This window comes from Ctenopharyngodon idella, chromosome 6 (assembly GCF_019924925.1).
Source record: "Ctenopharyngodon idella isolate HZGC_01 chromosome 6, HZGC01, whole genome shotgun sequence".
NCBI classification, from domain to species: Eukaryota; Metazoa; Chordata; class Actinopteri; order Cypriniformes; family Xenocyprididae; genus Ctenopharyngodon; species Ctenopharyngodon idella.
In genome coordinates, this window is record NC_067225.1 from 13,487,575 (window position 1) to 13,512,001 (window position 24,427).

General features: G+C 39.6%; 1 protein-coding gene across 5 annotated transcripts in view; it reads right to left on the reverse strand.

Annotated features, from left to right (window-relative positions):
* si:dkey-237i9.1 (SEC14-like protein 1) overlaps window positions 1-24,427 on the reverse strand; it is a 145,326-nt gene that overhangs the window by 41,134 nt on the left and 79,765 nt on the right. For all 5 annotated transcript variants that reach the window (XM_051898102.1, XM_051898098.1, XM_051898099.1 and 2 more), the window contains one exon: window positions 8,037-8,125. In XM_051898102.1, coding sequence (XP_051754062.1) covers window positions 8,037-8,125 — 89 coding nt within the window. The remainder of the gene's footprint in view (window positions 1-8,036; window positions 8,126-24,427) is intronic.

Here is a 24,427-nt window from a genome sequence, read left to right on the forward strand (position 1 = left end):
AGTCGTTATTACGACATAATCTCGTTATTTCAACATAATAAGTCGTTATAACGACATAATATCTCGTTATTTCAACATAAGTCGTTATAACGACATAATATCTCATTATTTCAAGATATTAAGTCGTTATTTCAACATAACTCTTTATTGTCTATCAAGTATGATAAAGGAGGGGCACTTATCAACGTCTTCAGTGGCGCAACGTTAAAGTATCAGATTGCAATTCTAGCTTTTACTGCGATCGCTGCGGTTTCGAATCCGCCTTTTGCAGAGTTCGCTCTTCTCTATTTTCACGTCACATATCAAAAAAGGCATTTATTTTCAATTAAAATGAAAACAATGTTCTAAAAGTGCAAATAACCTGCCTAACGAGTGTTTAATAACATTAAAAGTATTTATTGGGCAGCGTTAGCAGCATGTTCTTGTTCGATAATAGCCACTAGAGGGCAGAATAAGACAGGGAATCAATTAAAGAACGCAATAGTTATGTTGACCTACTGTTACAAGTTGGCGCTCCAAAATCCCAGAGGGTTATCATTGGAATTTGCATTCATCCCAGGCTAACCTTTATTGAGGTTAAATTTGTGTAGCCCATAAATTCTCATAAATACTCTATAGGCGTTTATTCTATGTAGAGATTGGTTTGCGTCTGTTGAGATTGGTTTGCGTCTGTAACTCCGTATAGCTTTGTTTTGAATCTCTTACTTTTATTCATTGTTGCTTATTTTTTTTATTTTATTTTTTTTATTACCTTATATGTAATATTGCCTACCACACTAATCTGACGTCGCTAGCTTGTAATCTTTGAATCTAAATCGCTGTTACAACGCATTTGCAGCGCTAGCTTGTTAACTTGTTAACAGTCTCTCGTGCGCTCCTTTTTCAACGCGTTCTTCAAACAGCTGTGGTAAGTCGGATCAGTCTACAAACACGGTGAGTCATGTCATCCTCTCCCAGCATTGCTACCTGTTCCATTTGCCACATGTTCACCATAGCTCTCTCTGTCAGCGACGAGGGATTTACATGTCATAAATGTAGGGAAATAGTCAGGCTGACAGAGAGAATCTCAGAATTAGAGACACGCATCCAAACTTTAATCGAGGATAGTAAGAATGCAAGGGCTTCAGATACTGTTTTGGATGCGACTAGCTTAGTGAACTCTGTACATTGTTCGGTTCCGGCTGTAGAGCCCGTGCAGCAGGGCACTTGGGTAACGGTGAGGCGGCCTAGCCGCGGAAAACACCACTCTTCCGTTCCAATAAGAACATCAAACAGGTTCTCCCCACTCAGTGATACACCCACTGAGAATCCTGTTGAAAGTGCCCTAGTTATTGGCGATTCTATTACACAGAACGTGAAAATAGAGACACCAGCCACCATAGTCACATGTTTGCCGGGAGCCAGAGCACCTGACAAAGCAAATTTAAAAGTGCTGGCTAATGCTAATCGTAAATACTCTAAGATTATTATTCACGTCGGCACTAATGATGTTCGACTTCGCCAGTCGGAGATCACTAAAATTAACATTAAAGAGGTGTGTGAACTCGCAAGTACAATGTCAGGAGAAGTAATTTGCTCTGGCCCCCTTCCTGTTCATTGGAGTGATGAGATAGTTAGCAGATTATCATCACTCAATGGCTGGCTGTCTAAGTGGTGTCCGCAAAATAATATAGGTTTCATAGACAATTGGAAAAGTTTTTGGGGCAGACCTGACCTGTTGAAAAGAGATGGTATTCATCCCTCCCGGGATGGTGCTGCTCTTCTCTCTAGTAATGTGGCACAAAGTCTTAGAACTGAAACATGACAAACAGGGGCCCAAGTCAGGAAGCAGACAGACTGGCTAAACCGACCGTCTGCTAGCTGCCTCACGTTACAGAAGTCAGAAAATTCAGATAACTCCCAACACATAGAAACTCTTACACCTAGATATTTTCAAATAGAGACTGTGTCTGTACCCCGAATTAGTAAAAACAAAAAACTTCCAAACCCATTTAATGGTAAAAATTTAATTTATGTTCAACAAATAAAAAATAGAGATAATAATGCTAAACAAATGATAAAACTCGGGTTGTTAAATATTAGATCCCTTTCTTCAAAATCACTTATTGTTAATGATATTATCAAAGATAATAATCTAGATGTGCTGTGTTTGACAGAAACTTGGCTAAAACCGGACGATTACATTACTTTAAATGAGTCTAGTCCTCAAGGTTATGATTATCGACACAATGCCCGTCAGAAAGGCAAAGGGGGAGGTGTTGCTGTAATCTATAGTAATATTTACAGTATTAGTCAAAAGTCTTTCAAATATAATTCCTTCGAAGTGATGGTACTTTACGTAACATTATGTTGGTTGACATTTGTGCTGGCTACTGTATACAGGCCACCAGGACACCATACAGACTTTATCAAAGAATTTGCTGATTTTCTGTCGGAGTTAGTATTGGCTGCAGATAAAGTCCTTGTTGTTGGTGATTTTAATATCCAATAAGTGCAAATAGCGTCCCTTGTTGACAAACACTCTTTAGCTCCAATGTCTGGATGGGCCACTCAAGTTTAAAAAGGGACAGATGTAATTCAATGTATTCAGTGGCGCAACAATAGTATGTAGGGTTTCAGATTTTGGCTTTTACAGCGATCGCTGCGGGGTCAAATCAGCATTTTGCCGAGCTCACCCAATAATAGAGCTCACTCCTATTTTCTCATCATATACATTTTCAATAAAATGAAAATCATGTACAAAAAGTGGAAATAAAATGTGAACATGAGTTTAATAATTTTAAAAGTTTTCATTGAGTAGTGGAGGGGTTTTATTCTCCCAATAAGGCAGCATCCATTTAATAATTTTAATCAATATAATCACACACTATGATATTATTGCATCCTGTACAAAAATACTGGGGTACAAATAATATCTGCCAATACAATGTAGCCTACAGCATCTAAATACTATTTACACTTCTTGCAAAGAACTGATAGGCTACTTTTACATGGTGTCAATATATCGCTATTTTCATCTAGTATAAATAGGATGTATCGGTATTTTCACTTAGTGTAAATAGCATCTACAGTAGGGGTGTCAAACTCATTTTAGTTTGAGGAAATAAAAATAAATTAACCATATGCGGGCCGAATTAGCTTCTTCTTATAATAACCTTAGTGCGCTGATAGTTGCATTAATATTAAACATATGAACAACAAATTAATTTGTAAGAAAACTGTATTTTTTTTTTTTTTTTACAGCGAAAAGACTTTTTTTTTTTAAAGGATTTTTTATTTAATATTTTTTATTAGCATTTTTTATTTTGATTTTTCATGGCCAATTTCAATTTTTATAAGAAGCAAATCGTCTGATTCTGATACTGGTTGCAGATTTTTTTAAAACAAATTTATTTCTGGCCAATCTGGCCTTAAACAAATATGTATAGCTCTTTGATATTAGAGGCAAACACTGGCATTTAGATATTAGAATCATTTTGATCATAATCCCAACAACGATGTTATGCACATGAGCATGAGGAGTTGTTTTTAATTTAAATTACTGAATAATTTCAAGATTAACAGCAAAAACTAGGTCTGGTCTGACTTTAGCTTTGTGAAATTATGCTAAAACAAAATCAGCAGACGGACTGAATGAAAATGGAACAGCAGTGATATAGCGTTTCCATGGTTACCGCTATACACACAGCAGCGCTTTTCGATAAATATAGGCTAATACTACTACTTTATATGGAGATAAAAGGAAAAGCCATCAAAAGTTTTATTAATACAGTTCCTTCCAGAGATACATTCATATCAATCCCACTGTAATATTTATATTATTCTCCCTATTTTTCGCGAACAGTGAGCTTGTGCATGGTAGAGTATTTCCTCTGCTGGCGGGTCTGTTCTCTTTGTGTCCGTATTCAGCGTGAAATTATTACAAAGCAGTTTGTTTGCAAGCCCGGAATAAAAACGTTTTTGGCCCCTGGACTAGTGCATCTCTATGTTTTATTATAGTTCAAATCAGATTGGACACCGGGCCGTAAGTTTGACACCCCTGATATACATCTATTTGCACTGTAAATTGTTTTATTTACTACGGGCTAATAAATTTAACCTCAATGTTAGCCTGGGATGAATGCAAATTCCAATGATAACCCTCTGGGATTTTGCAGCACCAACTTGTAACAACAGTAGGTCAACATAACTATTGCGTTCTTTAATTGATTCCCTGTCTTATTCTGCCCTCTAGTGGGTAATATCGAAAGAGAACATGCTGCTAACGCTGCCCAATAAATACTTTTAATGTTATTAAACACTCGTTAGGCAGGTTATTTGCAATTTTAGAACATTGTTTTCCTTTTTATTGAAAATAAATGCCTTTTTTGATATGTGAAGTGTAACTAGAGAAGAGCGAGCTCGGCAAAAGGCGGATTCGAAACCGAGGCGATCGCAGTAAAAGCTTGAATTGCGATCCAATACATAAGCGCTGCGCCACTGAAGACGTTGATGTGCTTTCCTCCTTTATCATACTTGATAGACAATAAAGAGTTATGTTGAAATAACGACTTAATATCTTGAAATAACGAGATATTGTCGTTATAACGACTTATGTTGAAATAACGAGATATTATGTCGTTATAACGACTTATGTTGAAATAACGAGATATTATGTCGTTATAACGACAATATCTTGAAATAACGAGATATTATGTCGTTATAACGACTTAATATCTTGAAATAACGACTTAATATCTTGAAATAACGAGATATTATGTCGTTATAACGACTTAATATCTTGAAATAACGAGATATTATGTCGTTATAACGACTTAATATCTTGAAATAATGAGATAAGTTTTTTTTTTCTCCCCACCAAGTTTTTTTTTTTTTTTTTTTTTCACCATGCGGATCAGGGCTTCCGTAGAAGCCTGTTTCCGCCACTAAATAAAAAAATTAAAAGTAATTGCGACTATTTATCTCAGAATTCTGACTTATCTTGCAATTGCGAGTTTATATCTCACAATTGCGAGTTATAAAGTCAGAATTCTGAGATATAAACTCGCAATTGCATGATATAAAGTCAGAATTCTGACTTTTTTTCTTGCAATTCTGAGTTTTTTTCTCGCAATTGCGAGTTATAAAGTCAGAATTCTGAGATATAAAGTCGCAATTGCGAGAAAAAAAAAGTCAGAATTTTAGCTCAGAATTCTGACTTTTTTTCTCGCAATTATCTGATGGACAGTGTCTGTCTGTAACAATTCCGGACATCCAACATTTCTGGTGCATCCAACGATAGCCGTGTTGCCGTCCTGATGTCTGAAGCTGTTGGTGTATAAAATGTGCGACTTAGTCTGTTTTATTGCGCCTCTGCCACAGCTGATTCTTATTATTATTACTATTATATTGTTATTATTGTGTCAAATTCATTAGTGCACCCATTCTGTTAAAAACAACTTTTATTCACCAAATACTTCCACTGTAATTTGCAGAATTGCATGATTCTACCCTTGAATGCCCCCTTTTATGGAGACACCAGACTTGAGTTGCAAAGTTACAAAGTTGATGAAATATGATAGGTATTGGTGTTTTAGTATTAAGCCCACTAGATGGCAGTAAAAGCTGTTTTTTCTCCTTGAAGCGCTGTACTCATGTACAAGCCAAGGTTACCGTGGAAACATGCTATATGCATATTCCTGCATAACGCATATGTCCCAAGACTAATCTTTATGTGTCTCCTCCAGTAAAATCAAAATTTCTTTATTGGTAAATCCGCGCTGAAAATAATCCTTTATAATGTCTTCCATTTTATGTAGAATAATAACGAAGCAGCAATCCTGATGGTCAATCGCAATGAAAGGAAACGAAAGCAAAAGAAGTGTGAGAAATAAAGTTTCACACAATTGTGAGAAAAAAAAAGTCGGAATTGTGAGGAAAAAAAGTCAGAATTGTGACTTTATATCACGCAATTGCGAGTTTATATCTCGCAATTCCGTCTTTATATCACGCAATTGCGAGTTCATATCTTGCAATTCCAACTTTATATCACGCAATTGCGAGTTTATATCTCAGAATTGTGACTTTGTAACTCGTAGTCAACATTTGAAGTGGATCAAAACCTTTCATCAAAGTTGTCCTAAAACCTTCTTCTTAGGACAACTTTGATGAACTTTTTTGATCCACTTCAAATGTTGACTACTGTATAAAAAAAAAAAAAAAAAATATATATATATATATATATATATATACACACACACACACACATGCATACATACACACACACACACACACACACATATACACATATATATACACACATATATATATATATATATATATATATATATACACACACACACACACACACACATATACATATATACACACACGCAGGTGCTGGTCATATAATTAGAATTGAGTATTGAGTGCTGTACATGCTCATACTTTTCAGTTGGCCAAGATTTCTAAAAATCCTTTCTTTATATTGGTCTTAAGTAATATTCTAATTTTCTGAGATACTGAATTTGGGATTTTCCTTAGTTGTCAGTTATAATCATCAAAATGAAAAGAAATAAACATTTGAAATATATCAGTCTGTGTGTAATGAATGAATATAATATACAAGTTTCACTTTTTGAATGGAATTAGTGAAATAAATCAACTTTTTGATGATATTCTAATTATATGATCAGCACCTGTATATTCATTTTTACCTAAAACCTGCCTCATTCAGATGGTAATACACAAATATGGACATGTCCACCATTCAAGCAATTTTTCTTTTTTTTTTTTTTCTTTTTACAGTGGGCTTAAACAGCTTGCCCTTTACAGCATATTTAATTCACAAACAACTGACAGTCGTGACCTAAATATGATTTCCATTTACAATAATAAATCCTTCAATTCTGCATTATTAACTTACTTTTCGCACCATCACCGCACTCAAGCTCTGAGGATCTCCTGTCCTTGGTTAATTTTGAATCAGACTTGTGAATTTGCTGAATTGTTAAGTGGAGACTCACTCTGACCAGATCATTTGAATCAGTGAGTTGTTGACTCGAAAACAAATGCAATCTGATTGGTCCAATTCACGAATTAATCATTCAGTAGGATTTACAAACCAATTTAATGCCCGTTTCACACTGCAAGCGTAAGCAGCGCATATTTTTTTTTTCGGCGTGCATGTTAACCAATGGATGCATTCACACTGGCAGCAGGAGCAGCACATAAGCGTCAAGCAGGAGCGTCGCGTGAGCAGCAGTAAAGCGGGGGTTTCGGCGCCGAGTCTATTTTTGCTGCACTGCTGACGCTCAAAGTGAAAGCACACTTTTGATGGACAAAATAAATATAATTTCACACAATAAGTGTTCAAAATGCACAGAATAAGCATGTCTAATGTGTTTTAACAAGAATTTGAGTATGACAGAAAAGAAAATTAAGAATCAAAAATATTTATAGAAGATTTACCCATTTAAACTTGTTTTTAATTATAGAGTTTGGATTAAAGTAAGGTGTATTATAAAAAAACTAAAGTAAACTAGCCAGAAAATATGATATATAAACATTATTTTAGTTATTACACAGAGAGATATATAGGCTGCAGCATTCCCAAATCAAACCCAAGTTTGCAGATTTTTTCGCCGAGTTTGCCGTCTTGTAAACATGTGCACGCGGCAGATGATGTAAAACACAAAGCTTACCTCATTCATGTGCAGCAATGTATGACATGAGGCTTTTATTTATTTATTTTTATTTATTTATTTACGTTTATATGTGAATGTTGTACACCTCCCCATGTTAACAAACTTTCAAGACTATCAAGTTTATAAATGACCAACTTATAAAAACAAATTTATAGCTGGTGATGATTTCTTCAGTTCAAAATAATGAGGAACGACATGTTTTATGAAATGTAGTGGAGTAAAAAGTATGATATTATGCTTTTGAATGTAATAAAGTAAAAGTTTCCCAAAATAAAAGTACAATTACTGTCCACCATTGAATGGAATACACCAGAAAGCATGCTGAAGAATGTTGGTTATTGAATCTCTTACATGTCTAAGCAGGGATTCTTCTCCAAGTGCTCGAACCAGACCTTTAGTGTCCATATGTCCAAGCCGTAGGATATACAGAGGCCGGCCATCTATAGAAAGAAACACAAGTGTTTAAAAATGTGGAAGCACAATACACCCCTACATTACAATCATATAGTGCCAAACAACAACACACCATGACGTGTTCTGCTGAAAAATGTAACTGAAAGACCTTAAAAAGAAAGTATAAACAAGTACAAACAAGTTTTGTCTTGTACTTCTCACAGGTAAACACATTCTCTGTTAGCGGAGCTATCTAGTAAACAGTTCTTTCTGTTAATCAATTCAATTACAGTGTTTCACTGAAAGACAGACAACAGGGTAAACAAAGATCAGATTGGAGATATCAGAGAAGGATGTCTATGAAGTAAATGCATCTAATTAATAGAATATTAAACAAATTAAATATTTATGCCTATATATCTTTTGCATGCTTAATGATCGCTCACTCAGCACACGTGTCATTTGGATTAAAACAAAATCATATATATATATATATATATATATATATATATATATATATATATATATATATATATATATAAGTAAAAACATGAACAGTTATGTGATTGAAAATGTCAATGCTACTGGACAGGGCTCGACAATAAGGACTGGGGCCAGCATTAAACAGTAAATGCTGCTCCATCTCTGCAAGCGCTGCGAGTTTGAGTTTCCGCATTTGAAAAGCAAAACGCGCCAAGCATTACATGTTTTTACTCCAAGCTCACTTCATAATTGTCAGTTGAGTGTTTGAAATAACTTCCATTTAGGATCTGATGTGGCTTATAACCACAGAATGAGGCAGGCAGTATATTATTTAGTAGTATTCTATACTGTACAATGTTTCCGCTACATTCATTCTGCCTTGGCAGGCTGCCACACCAAAAAACATTCCCAAAAACCATGGCTGCAGCTTCTCAGTAACGTCACAGCGACGCCACTCACATCATTCACAGTTGGGTAATTTATAGCGGCGGAGTGCCACACACAGTCACACAATGGAAAATATTAAAAGGTGAGTAATATAATAGAGCGAACTGAAGTGTAATCGTAGTAGTGGTGTATGTTATAAAGCGTTTAACCCTCCAACTTTCTACGCTAGCGACTGTCTGAGGAGGACCACCTGACAGGGCTCAACAATGGCTTTCACACCAGAGGAACCTTTTCATAGTTCCTAGAACTATTGGCGGAAGTACCTGGTTTTTGGCGTGTTCGCACCACAGGAACTAGGAACAATTTTAGTTATAGGAACTCCTTTTGGGGGAACTGAATTACCTCCTACTTCAGAATTGGGTCTTGCTTACTTGATCCCCTCCCTACAAGCTTGTTTAAATCTTGTCTGGATTCATTGTGCCCTGCTGTTCTCAGCATTGTTAATGATTCCCTGCTGCTGTAACACCTGTTCCAAAAAAGCATGATGTCGATTTGAATAACTTAAATAATTAGCGTCCTATATCAAATCTTCCTTTTCTTGCAAAAATTCTTGAACGTGTTGTGGCTTTGCAGCTACACAGTCACCTTACAGTAAATCTTTTTGAGCCCCTTCAGTCTGGCTTTTGAAAATTTCATAGTACTGAGACAGCCTTGTTCAAGGTCACCAATTATTAATATTAATATTAATTAATCAATTGTTAATAGCCTCAGATTCTGGTTCTCTTTCTATTGTTATCCTTCTGGATCTTAGTGTCTCTTTTGATACTGTCAATCACAACCTTTTACTCAAACGTCTGGAAACTGTCTTTGGTGTTTCTGGGACTGTTTTAACAGATCTTAGATCTTACCTCTCTGACCGTTAACAGTTTGTATGTATGAGTGGTTACCGGTCTGAGACCGGCTTTGTCTGTACGGGTGTTCCTCAAGGTTCAATTTTAGGCCCCTAACTTTTTAGCATTTACATATTTCAACTTGGATTGCTTTTAACAGGAGTCGGAAAACACGCCGGCGCGTTTTGCTGGATTTTTCCTCACATAACAGCAAAATCAACTTAAAATACTCAATTTTTTGCCATAGAGACAGAAGTAATATATCAATTGAAACTATAGAATGTCTTCTTTTATTTGTGTACACTCAGAGTAAAAACAAAATGTCCTTTTTGCAAAATAAAGAAAACTAACATAATGCGTGATCTGTCGTCTCCCTCTGAAGGAAGTCCATTCTGATAAAGAAAATGAACTTTAACTTAATGAATACTAATCACAAAAAAAATGAAACATATATCTAAAGAAACGTTGAAATGTCAGGTTTTAAATCATGTAAGTCAAATCAAAAAATATTCTCTGTTTATGTAATCTGTATGAAAAGAGAAGGTTGTCAGACGTTTGCGAGTCAGCTCATTATCCGCTAATGCGGCCACACCCATGGAGCGGGTGCAGTATTTAGACGCAAATTCTGAGGCGATACATTCAACAGAGTGAATGCCTGCATCAGCTTGGAAAAATGCATCAAGCTTGGTCAGTTTCATGTAGGCTACTTTTCATCGTTTTAAGATGCGGTGAAGAATAATTCTAAAAGGGTTTACCTCAGTGGAAGAGCTGGTTTCACTTTAATTTCGAGGATCTCCTAGATCAAGCCAATGATTTTGAATGGTACTTTTTTTTATTCTTTAGTTCTTTATTCTAATTGCAATATAGTGTCTGTGAATATTAAACCGCAAAAAGACTGTTTACATTTTTTGTGTGTCTCAGTGTGAATTAATGGGGCAGACTGACTTACATTAGTAAATTGCCATGGCTATTCTCAAACTATATTGCTATACTGAGATGAGTGAAATCGACTGAAATACGTAATAAATACAGAAATAAAATGTGTTAGCAATTTATTAAACTGCACATTAACATTTAGGTTTTATAATATAACAAATATATAAAATGCTATAGAGGTAATATGAATGTTTAGACGCTTTGCATCACAGAAATAGATTATATTTTAAAGTATATTAAAATAGAAAACCATTATTTTAAATTGTAATATTTCACAGTATTGCTGGGTTTTTTTCTGTATTTTTGATCAAATAAATGCAGGCTTGATGAGCATGAGACTTCTTTCAAAAACATTATAAATAGTAATGCGTCCAATCTTTTGACCAGTACTGTAAATTAAAATATAGGCCTATACAAAAATTTTTTCACATGATGTGCAATAATACTTGCATGCATAAGATCATATGCATGTTTTCTGTTAAGAGTGGACATTATATTAACGTTAATACAATAGCTGATATGATCCTGTTATCAGCATGCTCACAGAGGGTTTTTTTTCTTTTATCTCACAGATTTGAGAATCATAGTGACCAGATATTGGTCCACACTGGACTGCATGCATATGATACTGAGATCACTGACTGGAAGCAGGAAAGTTTTTTTTTTTTTTTTTTTCCTCCATTGCAGAAACACTAAATGCCAGGTGTGTGATGTTCACATATGTCTTTAAACAGGATATATTTCCAGGTATAACTGTGTATTCAAAATGTGTCTTTGACTCTCATTTATATAGTAAACTATATTTTAAATAAATTTCAAACAAAAAATGATATGTCTTTTTGTCATTGCATTCTTTCTTAGTTGACCTACTGGCTCATTATGTGGCTCATTAGTGGCAGGGTCTTAATCTCCTCAGGTGTGATTCACGCCTCTTTGCATACGGGCTCCCTAAACAAAAGTGTCTTAGAAATTTAAAATCAATACATTGTTTTTTGTGTCCAAATAGGCAGGATATTTTCCACATTATTTTGAAGCAAAAACTCTAGACTAAAATATACAATTCCCAAAAGTCTTGTGAAAAAACATTTAGTATGCATTTTGAGGCCTTATTTCAGTGACTTATTTTATTTATTTATTTTTATTTTTTGTCAAAAAAACCACGCATATACATAATACTCTCAAAAATACAAACATGTACATACTTGTTGCTCACATATTATTTATAGCCTAGTTTGTGCTGAATACAGTATAATGAGACTTTTGTCATTAATATGTTTATAAACTGAAAAAAGCACAAATGTCAGGGCATGTCAAAACTACTCCAGTCCCCCAAATCAGCCTCAGACTCCAGAGGATTAAGATCACCTGGGCTTAATTATCACTTTTATGCAGACGATACTCAGATTTATATTCACTCTAAGCCTAGTCAAAATTTGGATGTTTATTTTTTTAACATTTTATTTCTGAGATAAAAACATGGATGTCCCAAAACTTTTTGTGTCTTAATAGTGATAAGACTGAGGTCTTGCTTATTGGCACCTCTCATCAGCTTCATAAAGCGGACTCATGACAACGCAGCCCTGAAGTGTCAGCAGAGATTGAGTCAACTAGATCATCCACTGTGAAGGCCTCATTGACACGACAGCCAGTGGCACAGATCATCAACAAACCGCCCATACCGGCGTGATGAATACGATCCTCAACTGGATGGAACTGGAATAAATACTTTGACTGTTGCGATCCCAATCGGACTTATGATAGCTGCCTGAATCATAATAAAGCACTGTTCACTGTTGGCCAGAGGAGAACTGACCCCCCGACTGAGCCTGGTTTCTCCCAAGGTTTTTTTTCTCCATTTTAACACCTGTTTTGCCACCTGATGTCACCTGTTGGAGTTTGGGTTCCTTGCGGCTGTCGCCTTTGGCTTGCTTAGTTGGGGACACTTGACATTTGATATTCAACAGTGTTTTGATCTGCCTGCATTAACACCATTGTATGCAAACTGAACTGAGCTGGATGATGACATCACTGTTTACTCCAGTGCTGATATAGATAAATTAAATTAATAACTATTGATTCTTACAATGGAATGAATAAATACTGAATTTACTTAAGATGGACGATGACACCATTTTCTTTAAGAGCTGCTGTGCAGCCAAAATTATATACCAGTTATCACTGTAAAGCTGCTTTGACACAATCTGCATTGTAAAAAGCACTATATAAATAAAGTTGAGTTGACTATCTATTTTTAAACATAGATGGCTCTGTTTTAGAATCACATACCAAATTAAAAAAATCTAGGAGTTATATTTGATTCGAGTTTGTCTTTTGACTCAGTACACTGTAAAGAACTTTTTTCATCTCAGAAATGTTGCTAGACTCCGCTCTATGTTATCCCTTTCTGTGACTGAAAGGCTTATTAATACTTTTGCTTTTTCCTGCATTGACTATTGCAATGCACTTCTTGCTGGGGTTCCTAAATCCACACTTAAATTGCAATGGGTGCAAAATTCAGCTGCTAGGATCCTGACCGGAATCAGGAGAAATGAGCATATTACACCAATTCTAAAGTCTCTGCACTGGTTCCCGGTCAGGTTCAGAGTTGATTTTAAAGTCCTCATGCTTACATATAAAGCACTGCATGGTCTGGCCCCTCAGTATCTGTCTGCACTTTTAACCTTAAGGCCGGAACACACCAAGCTGATGCCGACGAACTAGTGGTGACGAAAGCAGACTGCAGGGTTGGCTCACGTCGGCAGCGTCTGTGTCCAAAGTTGCCCTGACACACCAAACCGACGCTCGACACCCGACGGCCAAGTAGCACGCCCGTTCTGTGCCTGCGCAAGATGAAATGCCTTTCCGTACCAGCAGGTGGCAGTAGCTGAACAGCCAATCAGAATGATCAGATGGCCCGACGGACCGACGAGCGTCGATTCAACATTTCGAATCGGCCGGGAAAAAAGCCGACGAGGACCAACTTCAGCCGACGGTGCAGAACACACTGAGAAAACTTAGTTGGCCGACGAACAAAAACTGCCCGAAGGCCAACCGTCGACATGGTGTGTTCCAGCCTTTATACACACTCAGGTGCCATTTACGCTCCTCACAAGCTGGTCTATTGGTCTACACGGTTGCGTTCTGTAGGGGACAGAGCTTTCTCATCCTACGCTCCTAGGCTTTGGAATGCACTGCCTCCTCACATCAGAGATGCACAGAGTTTAAGTATTTGTAAATCTTATTTAAAAACTAATTTTTTTAGGTTAGCATTTTCTTGACTGTCTTGATTTTTTTTTATGTATGTATGTATTATATAGTATCTCACAGAAGTGAGTACCTCGCATTTTTTTTAAATATTTTATTATATCTTTTCATGTGACAACACTGAGGAAATGACACTTTGCTACAATGTAAAGTAGTGAGTGTACAGCTTGTAAAACAGTGTAAATTAGCTGTCTCCTCAAAATAACTCAACACACAGCTATTAACACCCTGGAGTAGGTGGTATCGCCGGCGATACCACCTCGGTTTTTTTCTTACCAGTGTGAAAGAGACTAAAAATACTCTATCAATTTCGGATATATTGATGGAGTATTTTATCCGTCCTATAGAAAACAATTGTAGAATTAGTTTGCTTACTATAAAAGCTAGAAGTGTTTTGAGGCCTCTTGGCCTGTGTGACTGTAAGGGTCAGACAAGTTAACTTGGCCACTGAGCATATTTTGTCGGTAATTTTCCACCTGACAACAGGTGGCTGTGAAATGAATAAGACCATTGTTAAGTGCGCCATATGAAGGCTTCTTGCCTCTGGGGTGTATTGACTGGTTTATACAATGTTTCATTTGGCCCATGGGAAAAGGGTTGACCATCAAATTGGCAGAAGGCCCATGAGAAATTAAGTCAAAAGATGTAGAGCAGCTAGAATTTGGTAACCCTTACTAAGAAAATTGTCTCTTACATAAGCAACACCTGCAACTGTATTAGTGAAATGACTATGGTAGAAAGGTCGGGGAGTACATGGGAAAGATGAGTGGGGGGAGAGCACCTGTAAGTGAGAATATGGGAAAATGTAAGGGTGAATATTACCAGCCAATGATATTACATTGGTGTGTTTCAAAAGATAATAAAAACGTATAAAAACTGTGCCCCAGCTAATAGAGATTCAGATGTGGAGCTGGCATCTCACTTTGCTGCTTGACAATAAAGTTAAATACTTCTGAGACCTGGAACTTCGGCTCTGTGAGTTTTTCTTCGAGATCAGAACTGAAGGGACACAGAGACATCGAATTTGCCACGACAATATCAATTAAGAGTTATATACCATTCTAATCTGTGAAATGTCCTCTTTTATTTGTGTACAGTAAGAATATAAACAAAATGTTGTGCTTTTTGCAAAATAAAGAAAACTAACATGATGCACGAGCCACAGTCTCTCTCTGAATGAAGCCCAATCTGATACTCCCTCAGAAAATGAACTGTAACGTAGTAAATACTAATGACACAAAAATGAGACGTATGTCTAAAAAAACGTTGAAATGTCAGGTTTTAAATCATGTAAGTCAAATCGAAAACAAATATTCTCTGTTTATGTAATCTGTATGAAAATTGAGACATGTCAGATGTTGGCGCCTCAGCTCATTATCCGCTAATGCGGCCACACCCACGAAGCGGGCACGCTATTCAGACGCAAATTCGATCAATGCAGCATAGTGAACGCATCAACAGCTCAGAAAAACGCATCAAGTTTAGTCAGTTTCATACTTTTCATTGTTTTGAGATGGGGTGAGGAATAATTCTAAAAGGATTTACCTCAGAGGAAGAGCTGGTTTCACTTTCATTTCGAGGACTATCAAGCCGATGATTGCGAAAGGTAAGTTGTTTTATTCTTAAGTTCTTTATTCTAATCGTGATATAGTGTCTGTGAATATTAAACCACAAAAAAACTGTTTAAATATGAATCCTGCAAGTTTAGTTTGTCTCAGTGTGAATTAATGGGGCAGATCGAATTGCCTTGGCTATTCTATTCATAACTATATTGCTATACTGAGATGAGTGAAATCGAGTGAAATACGTAATAAATACTGAAATAAAATGTGTTAGCAATGTATTAAACTGCACATTAACATTTAGGCTCTATATATATAATATAAAATACCATAGAGGTAATATGAATGTTTAGACGCTTTGCATCACAGAAATAAATTTTTTTTTTAAGTATATTAAAATAGAAAAACATTATTTTAAATTGTAATAATATTTCACAGTATTGCAGGGTTTTTCTGTATTTTTGATCAAATAAATGTAGGCTTGATGAGCATGAGACTTCTTTCAAAAACATTATAAATAGTAATGTGTCCAATCTTTTCACTGGTACTGTAATTTTAAATTTATGCCTATACAATCATGTTTTTTGTTAAGAGTGGATATTATATTAACGTGATATGATCCTGTTGCCCACTGAGGGTTTTTCTCTTTTATCTCACAGATTTGAGAATCATAGTGACCAGATATTGGCCCACACTGGACATTCTGAATGAATATAATGGTAAGATCACTGTGTAATGATGGGTCGACAGAATGTGGATCCATTTGCAGCTAGTTTATTAAAAGTACTTACAGAGTAGACAGGGCAAAGGCAGAGGCATAAACAGTAACAGGCAATGGTCGGGGCAGGCGGCAGACAAACAGAGTCAGGGTACAGGCAAGGATCAGGGCAGGCAGCAAACAATCACAGTCCAGGAAACAGGCAAAGATCAGGGTAGGCAGCAAAGGGTCGTAGGGAATAAACAGTCCAATCAGTAACAGATAAACAGTCCACAGAAAAACGCTCAGAAATGATCACCTCGGCAAATCAAGACTTCGCGATGTGTGTGTGTGTGAGTGTGTCTTATATAGTGTGAGTGTGATGCGGTGCAGGTGTGTGTGCAATCAGTCCCAGGAGTGAGGGCCCATGGGAAACGTAGTCCGAATGAGAACTGATCAGTATTCCGGTGATGGCTCCCTCCGGTGGTCCGGAGGAGGGGCCGAAGGAGCCATATTCGTGACAGAGCCCCCCCCCTGTGAGCGGCTCCAGACGCGAGGAAGCGGACGCCGGGGTCTACCACGTGGTCGAGGGGCCGGTCTCTCCGGGTGCGTCCGATGAAATTCCTCTGTGAGTGAGGGGTCCAGGATATCATCCGCATTGACCCAGGATCGCTCCTCCGGGCCGTACCCCTCCCAGTCGGCTAAGTATTGTAGTCTCCTACCCCGGCGCCTGGAGTCGAGCAGCTCTCGTACTTGATAGGCTTCCTCGCCTTCAATCATCAAGGGTGGGGGGGAGCGGACCTCGGCTCCCTCTGGCTCCCCTCTCGGACCCCCGGAGGGTTTCAGCAGCGAAACATGAAAAGTGGGAGAGACACGGTAATTAGCAGGCAAGTCTAAACGAAATGATACTGGGGTGATTTGTTTGATAATTTGAAAGGGCCCTACAAACCTGGGACTGAGTTTCCTGCATGGAAGTCTTAGCCGGAGGTCTCTGGTGGACAGCCAAACCCATTGTCCCACGGCGTACTGGGGATTGGGACGTCGGTGACGATTGGCCTGCATCTCCTGCCTTCTTACGGCGCGTTGTAGGTGATGGTGAGCTTGGTCCCAGGTTTCTTCGCTTCTTTGCATCCATTCAGTAACAGACGGTAGATTGGATGGTTCACCAGACCAAGGAAATAATGGAGGTTGGAAGCCCAAGATGCACTGAAAGGGCGTGACACCAGTGGCAGGTTTCTGTAGGGAGTTTTGGGCGTACTCCGCCCAGAGCAGATAACGGCTCCAGTCGGTCTGGTTGCGCTGGCAGTAGGTGCGTAAGAATCGTGTTAATTCTTGGTTCATGCGCTCTGTTTGGCCATTGGATTCTGGATGGTACCCTGAAGTGAGGCTGACGTTGATATTGAGACTCTTGAAGAAGGATGACCAGACTCGAGATGTAAACTGTGGGCCCCTGTCTGATACAATGTCCTCAGGTAGTCCATAGAAACGGAACACATAATTGCATAGAAGCTCAGCTGTTTCGAATGCTGTGGGTAGCTTGGCCAGTGGTATGAGTCTGCATGCTTTTGAGAAACGGTCGATGACTGTGAGTATGGTGGTGTGGCCCTGGGATTCTGGGAGATCCGTGACAAAATCAATGGCTATGTGAGACCAGGGACGTTGAGGAATGGGTAATGGTTGTAACAGTCCAGCTGGCGCTTGGTGTGAAGCCTTGGTGGTTTGACAGGGTGTACAGTTAGTGATGAAGCGGGTAGTGTCGGATAACATGGAGTCCCACCAGAACTGATTTTGTAGCAGATGGAGAGTGGCTGTAACACCCGGATGACCAGAGCTTGGAAAGTCGTGCACGTGATGAAGTAGTCTGTCCCGAAGCTGTGCTGGGACGTAGGTGCGGTCCGGCGGGCATGTTGGAGGAGGAGTGGTCTGTTCGTTGGCATGTGTGATCTCTGTGATAATGTCCCATTGAACTGGAGCCATCAGTAAGGTGTCAGGGATTATGTTCTCTGCGATTTCTGTCCGTTCCACCTCCTCATGCTGCCGTGACAGCGCGTCTGCCTTGGTGTTCTTAGAGCCTGGTCTATAAGTTACAGAGAACTGGAAGCGCGTGAAGAACAAGGCCCACCTAGCTTGCCGTGGATTTAGACGCTTGGCGGAACGCAGGTATTCCAGGTTTTTATGGTCTGTGAGAATGGTGAACGGATGTTTTGCTCCCTCCAGCCAGTGACGCCACTCCTCCAGTGCTGCCTTCATAGCCAGTAATTCCCGATTGCCCACATCGTAATTACGTTCAGCCGCCGACATTTTCCGGGAATAAAAAGCACACGGGTACATCTTCTCTGGGTTACCTTGGCGCTGAGAAAGGACGGCCCCTATGCCCGTGCTGGAGGCGTCCACTTCTACAATGAAGGGAAGTTCAGGGTCTGGGTGACGGAGAATGGGTGCTGACGTGAAACGCTCCTTTAGCTCTTGGAAAGCCTGTATTGCCTCAGAGGACCAGATGAGACGTGAGGACTGCCGCTTGGTCATGGACGTTAACGGGGCTGCAACACCGCTGAAGTTCCGAATGAATCGCCTGTAGAAGTTGGCAAACCCCAGGAACCGTTGTAACTCCTTCAGTGTGCGAGGTTGTGGCCAGTCCTGTACCGCCCTCACCTTACTGTCATCCATGGCCACGCCCTCACGGCTGATAATGTAACCCAGAAAGGTTGTGGAGGTTTGGTGAAATTCGCATTTCTCTGCTTTTGCATAAAGTTTGTGTTGTATCAGTCTTTGGAGTACCGCCCGTACGTGCTGAACATGTTCCTTGAGAGAGTTGGAGTAGATGAGGATGTCATCTATGTAGACTATGACCCAGCGATTAAGCATGTCACGGAAGACGTCGTTAATAAAGGACTGGAAGACAGAGGGACTGTTGGCTAGCCCGAACGGCATGACGAGGGTCTCGTAGTGACCAGTGGTGGTGGAAAAAGCTGTCTTCCATTCGTCCCCTTCTCGGATGCGAATCAGGTTGTACGCACAGCGAAGGTCCAACTTGGTAAAGTATGTGGCCTGCCTGAGTTGTTCGAGGGCTGGAGGAACTAGAGGTAAGGGGTACCGGAACTTGATGGTGATGTCATTGAGTCCACGGTAGTCGATACAAGGTCTTAATCCGCCGTCCTTTTTCTTGACGAAGAAGAATCCTGAGGCTGCCGGTGATGTGGACGGGCGGATAAATCCTTTGGCTAGTTCCTCCTCGATGTAGGCTTTCATGGCTGCTGACTCGGGTTGTGACAGGGGAAAGATCCTGCCCTTGGGAGGTGTGGTTCCAGGCAACAGGTCGATGGCACAGTCCCCGGAGCGATGAGGAGGAAGTTCGGTGGACTTGTTCTTACTGAAGGCCACAGCCAGATCGGAGTATTCTTCGGGTATGTTTAATTTCTGTTTCTTTTTGTTTCAAGCAGTTTGCATGGCAGTTGGCGTCCCATTGTACAATCTGGCCCTCCTTCCAGGAAATGTGTGGGTTATGGGTTCTGAGCCACGGCAGACCAAGGATCACGGGGTTGTTGGGTGAGTGGATAACGTAGAAGCGAATGAGCTCATGGTGAAGGACCCCTACTTGTAAAGCGAGTTCGTCTGTGATATGGATCACTTTGCCTCCGCCGATGGGCTTCCCATCTAGCGCCTCCACTGTCAACAGGGAATTACAGTCTGTTAGTGAGATGTTATGACTTTTGATGAAAGCATCAGACATGAAGTTCCCGGCGGCTCCAGAATCCAGCAAGGCGTGAGTGGATAGACGTTGGCCATTTATGGTAATCTGAATGGGAATTTTAAAGCAGTTGGAGTGTGGTGCAGAACTCACCGCTTTGGGATTGGAAGACTGAGGTCGTACGGGGCAGTTAATCTTGATATGGCCGGCTTGGCCGCAGTAGAGACACAGATGTAGTTGTCGTCTCCTTTCTCTCTCTTCGGGAAGTAGCGGAGTGTAGCCGAGTTGCATGGGTTCCAAAGCGGGTCCGGCTGAGGCGGATAGCCGAACGGGTCGTCGGGTGCGTAGCAGATTGTCAATGTGAATGGCCAGTTCGATGAAAGCGTTGAGCGAGCTTCCCTCATCCCGGCACGCGAGTTCGGCTTGTAATTCCAGTGATAGACCCCTTCGGAAAAGCAGTTTTAATGTGTCCTCAACCCAGTTCGTCTGAGCGGCGAGAGTGCGAAAGTTGAGCGCGTACTCAGCTGCTGTTTGTTTACCTTGGCTGAGAGACAATAGCTGATCGCCGACGCTCTTGCCTCCTTCGGGATGTTCGAAGACCTCTTTAAAGCTTCGCAAGAAGTCCTGGAAGGTGGGGAACGCAGGACTGTCATCTCTCCACACCGCGGTGGCCCAATCCAGTGCTTTGCCAGTGAGCAGGGAACACACAAACGATATCCGACTGGATTCGGTGGGATACAGAGACGGTTGTTGGTTGATGAACAGGGAGCATTGGAGAAGGAACCCCTTACATCTGGCGGGACTGCCGTCGAACTTTTCTGGGAGCGCTAGGCGAGGGTTGACCGCAGGGGAGGCCGCGAAGCCTGGATTGGCGGGAACAACGGGCGGCGGTGTGGCGATTTCAGCAGGGCTAAATCGGAGGCCTTGGAGCGTTTTCACCAGTTCTTCGGTAAGAGAAGTTAAGCGGTTAAGCTGATGTTGATGCACCGCTAGCTGGTTGGCCTGGGCAGTTAGTTCTGACGAAATCTGCATGAGGGCTGCTGGATCGCTGATCGGCGAAGTCTTCTGTAATGATGGGTCGACAGAATGTGGATCCATTTGCAGCTAGTTTATTAAAAGTACTTACAGAGTAGACAGGGCAAAGGCAGAGGCATAAACAGTAACAGGCAATGGTCGGGGCAGGCGGCAGACAAACAGAGTCAGGGTACAGGCAAGGATCAGGGCAGGCAGCAAACAATCACAGTCCAGGAAACAGGCAAAGATCAGGGTAGGCAGCAAAGGGTCGTAGGGAATAAACAGTCCAATCAGTAACAGATAAACAGTCCACAGAAAAACGCTCAGAAATGATCACCTCGGCAAATCAAGACTTCGCGATGTGTGTGTGTGTGAGTGTGTCTTATATAGTGTGAGTGTGATGCGGTGCAGGTGTGTGTGCAATCAGTCCCAGGAGTGAGGGCCCATGGGAAACGTAGTCCGAATGAGAACTGATCAGTATTCCGGTGATGGCTCCCTCCGGTGGTCCGGAGGAGGGGCCGAAGGAGCCATATTCGTGACACACTGACTGGAAGCAGGAAAGTTTTTTTTTTTTTTTTTTTTTCCTCCAGTGCAGAAACACCAAACACATTGGAATGCCAGGTAAGTAATGTTCACTTATATCTTTGAACAGGATTTATTTCCAGGTAAAACTCTATATCAAAATGTGCCCTCATTTATTCAAAATGTGTCTCATTTATATTGATAAGCTAAAAGCCTATATGAAACGCCATAGAGGTAACATGACTGTTCAGACGCTTTGCATCACAGAAATACATTATATTTTAAAGTATAAAATAGAATACCATTATATTAAATTGTAATAATATTTCAAAGGATTGGTGTTTTTTCTGTATGTTTGATATACAGCATGATGAGCTTGAGACATGATCACAGAGGGTTTTTTCACATAGCCTACCTGACTAAAAGAGCTTATTATTATGCAGGTCATTAGCTTATTATGTGGATCTTTTGTCTTCTCAGGTGTGAATCACACAATTATTCATGAAGATTCATGCCTCCATGCATGCTGTGTTTCTTGACAAAAAGTGTCTTAGAAAATTTAAATCTCTCTATTGTTTTATATGAACGAGTAGGCAGAATAATTTTTACATCATTTTGAAGCAAAAATTCTATTCTGCAATACCCAGAAGTCTTGTGAACACAGATTTAACTTTTTTTTTTTTTGTTGGCCTTATTTCAGTAACTTTTTTTTGTTTTTTTCAATAACCACGCATAAACGTTATTCCTTCAGAAATACAAACATGTACGTACATGTTGTTTACATATTATGGTAGCCAAGTTCGTGCTGAATACAGTGTAATGACACTTTTGCCATTAATATGTTTATGAACAACTGAAAAAAGCACAATGTCAGGGCATGTCAAAACTTCTCCAGGGCCCCAAAACAGCCTCAGACTCAAGAGGGTTAACTATATTCTGAATAAAATGCCAAAAAAAAAAAAAAGACCTTGTGCTCCTCCACCTTCTGTTTGAGGATGCCCCACAGATGCTCAATAGGGTTTAGGTACCCTCAGCTTCTTTAGCAAGGCAGTGGTCATCTTGGAGGTGTGTTTGGGATCGTTATTATGCTGGAATACTGCCCTGCGGCCCAGTCTCCAAAGGGAGGGGATCGTGCTCTGCTTCAGTATGTCACAGTACATTGTTGGCACTCATGGTTCCCTCAATGAACTGTAGCTCCCCAGTGCCGACAGCACACATGCAGCCTCAGACCATGACACTCCCACCACCATGCTTGACTGTAGGCAAGACACACTTGTCTTTGTACTCCTCACCTGGTTGCCGCCACACACGCTTGACACCATCTGAACCAAATAAGTTTATCTTTATCTCATCAGACCACAGGACATGGTTCCAATAATTAATGTCCTTAGTCAGCTTGTGTTCAGCAAACTGTTTGCAGGCTTTCTTGTGCATCATCTTTAGAAGAGGCTTCCTTCTGGGACGACAGCCATGAAGACCAATTTGATGCAGTGTGCGACGTATGGTCTGAGCACTGACAGGCTGACCCCCCACCCCTTCTACCTCTGCAGCAATGCTAGCAGCACTCATACGTCTATTTCCCAAACACAACCTCTGGATACGACACTGAGCACGTGCACTCAACTTCTTTGGTCGACCATGGCGAGGCCTGTTCTGAGTGGAACCTGTCCCATTAAACCGCTGTATGGTCTTGGCCACTGTGCTGCATCTTATAGCCTACGCCATCTTTATGTAGAGCAACAATTCTTTTTTTCAGATCCTCAGAGAGTTCTTTGCCATGAGGTGCCATGTTGAACTTCCAGTGACCAGTATGAGAGAGTGAGAGCGATAACACCAAATTTAACACACCTGCTCCCCATTCACACCTGAGACCTTGTAACACTAACGAGTCACATGACACCGGGGAGAGAAAATGGCTAATTGGGCCCAATTTGGACATTTTTACTTAGGGGTGTACTCACTTTTGTGGCCAGCGGTTTAGACATTAATGGCTGTGCGTTGAGTTATTTTGAGGGGACAGCAAATTTACACTGTTATACAAGCTGTACTCTCACTATTTTACATTGTAGCAAAGTGTCATTTCTTCAGTGTTGTCACATGAAAAGATATAATAAAATATTTACAAAAATGTGAGGGGTGTACTAAATATATATATATATATATATATATATATATATATATATAATATATATATATATAAATATATATATATATATATATATAGTAGTCAACATTTGAAGTGGATCAAAACCTTTCAAAGTTGTCCTAAAACCTTCTTCTTAGGACAACTTAGTTCTTAGGACTACTTTGATTAACTTTTTTGATCCACTTCAAATGTTGACTACTATATATATATATGAATATAACTTGTTTTGTGTGTGTTGTATTATCATTTGCTTGTTTTATGTAAAGTGCCTTGAGAAGCTACTTTAAAGGCGTTATATATAATAATAACTTTTATATAAAGTTATTATTATTATTATTTTCATTTTCTGAATTAGCTTTTTATAGCTAGCTAAGTTTACACTAATAAAAATGTTTACATTGAGGTTACATGATAATTTTAAGTTAAATGTATTTAAGTTGAATTCAAGGCGTGAAAAGGATTCTATGATTAATAGTATCAAATATAGCGCTTAAACCTAATAGTAAAAATATCAGAGTCGCCTGCATTATTCATCTAAGGGTTCGTACAACCTTTTGAGAGTGAAATTCAAAAGGTTAGTAAAACTAAAAGTTTAAAAATGTAGTAAAACTAACACTTCGTAGCAAACAAGCATGAAATTACCACCCTAACCAGTAGATGGCGGCAGATGAGCACTTATTGACTTAGCCATTTCTACTCCCTAATATATGGAAAAAAGTAGGAAGTCACAAAGTCTCATGAAAATCAAGAACTTTTCTTT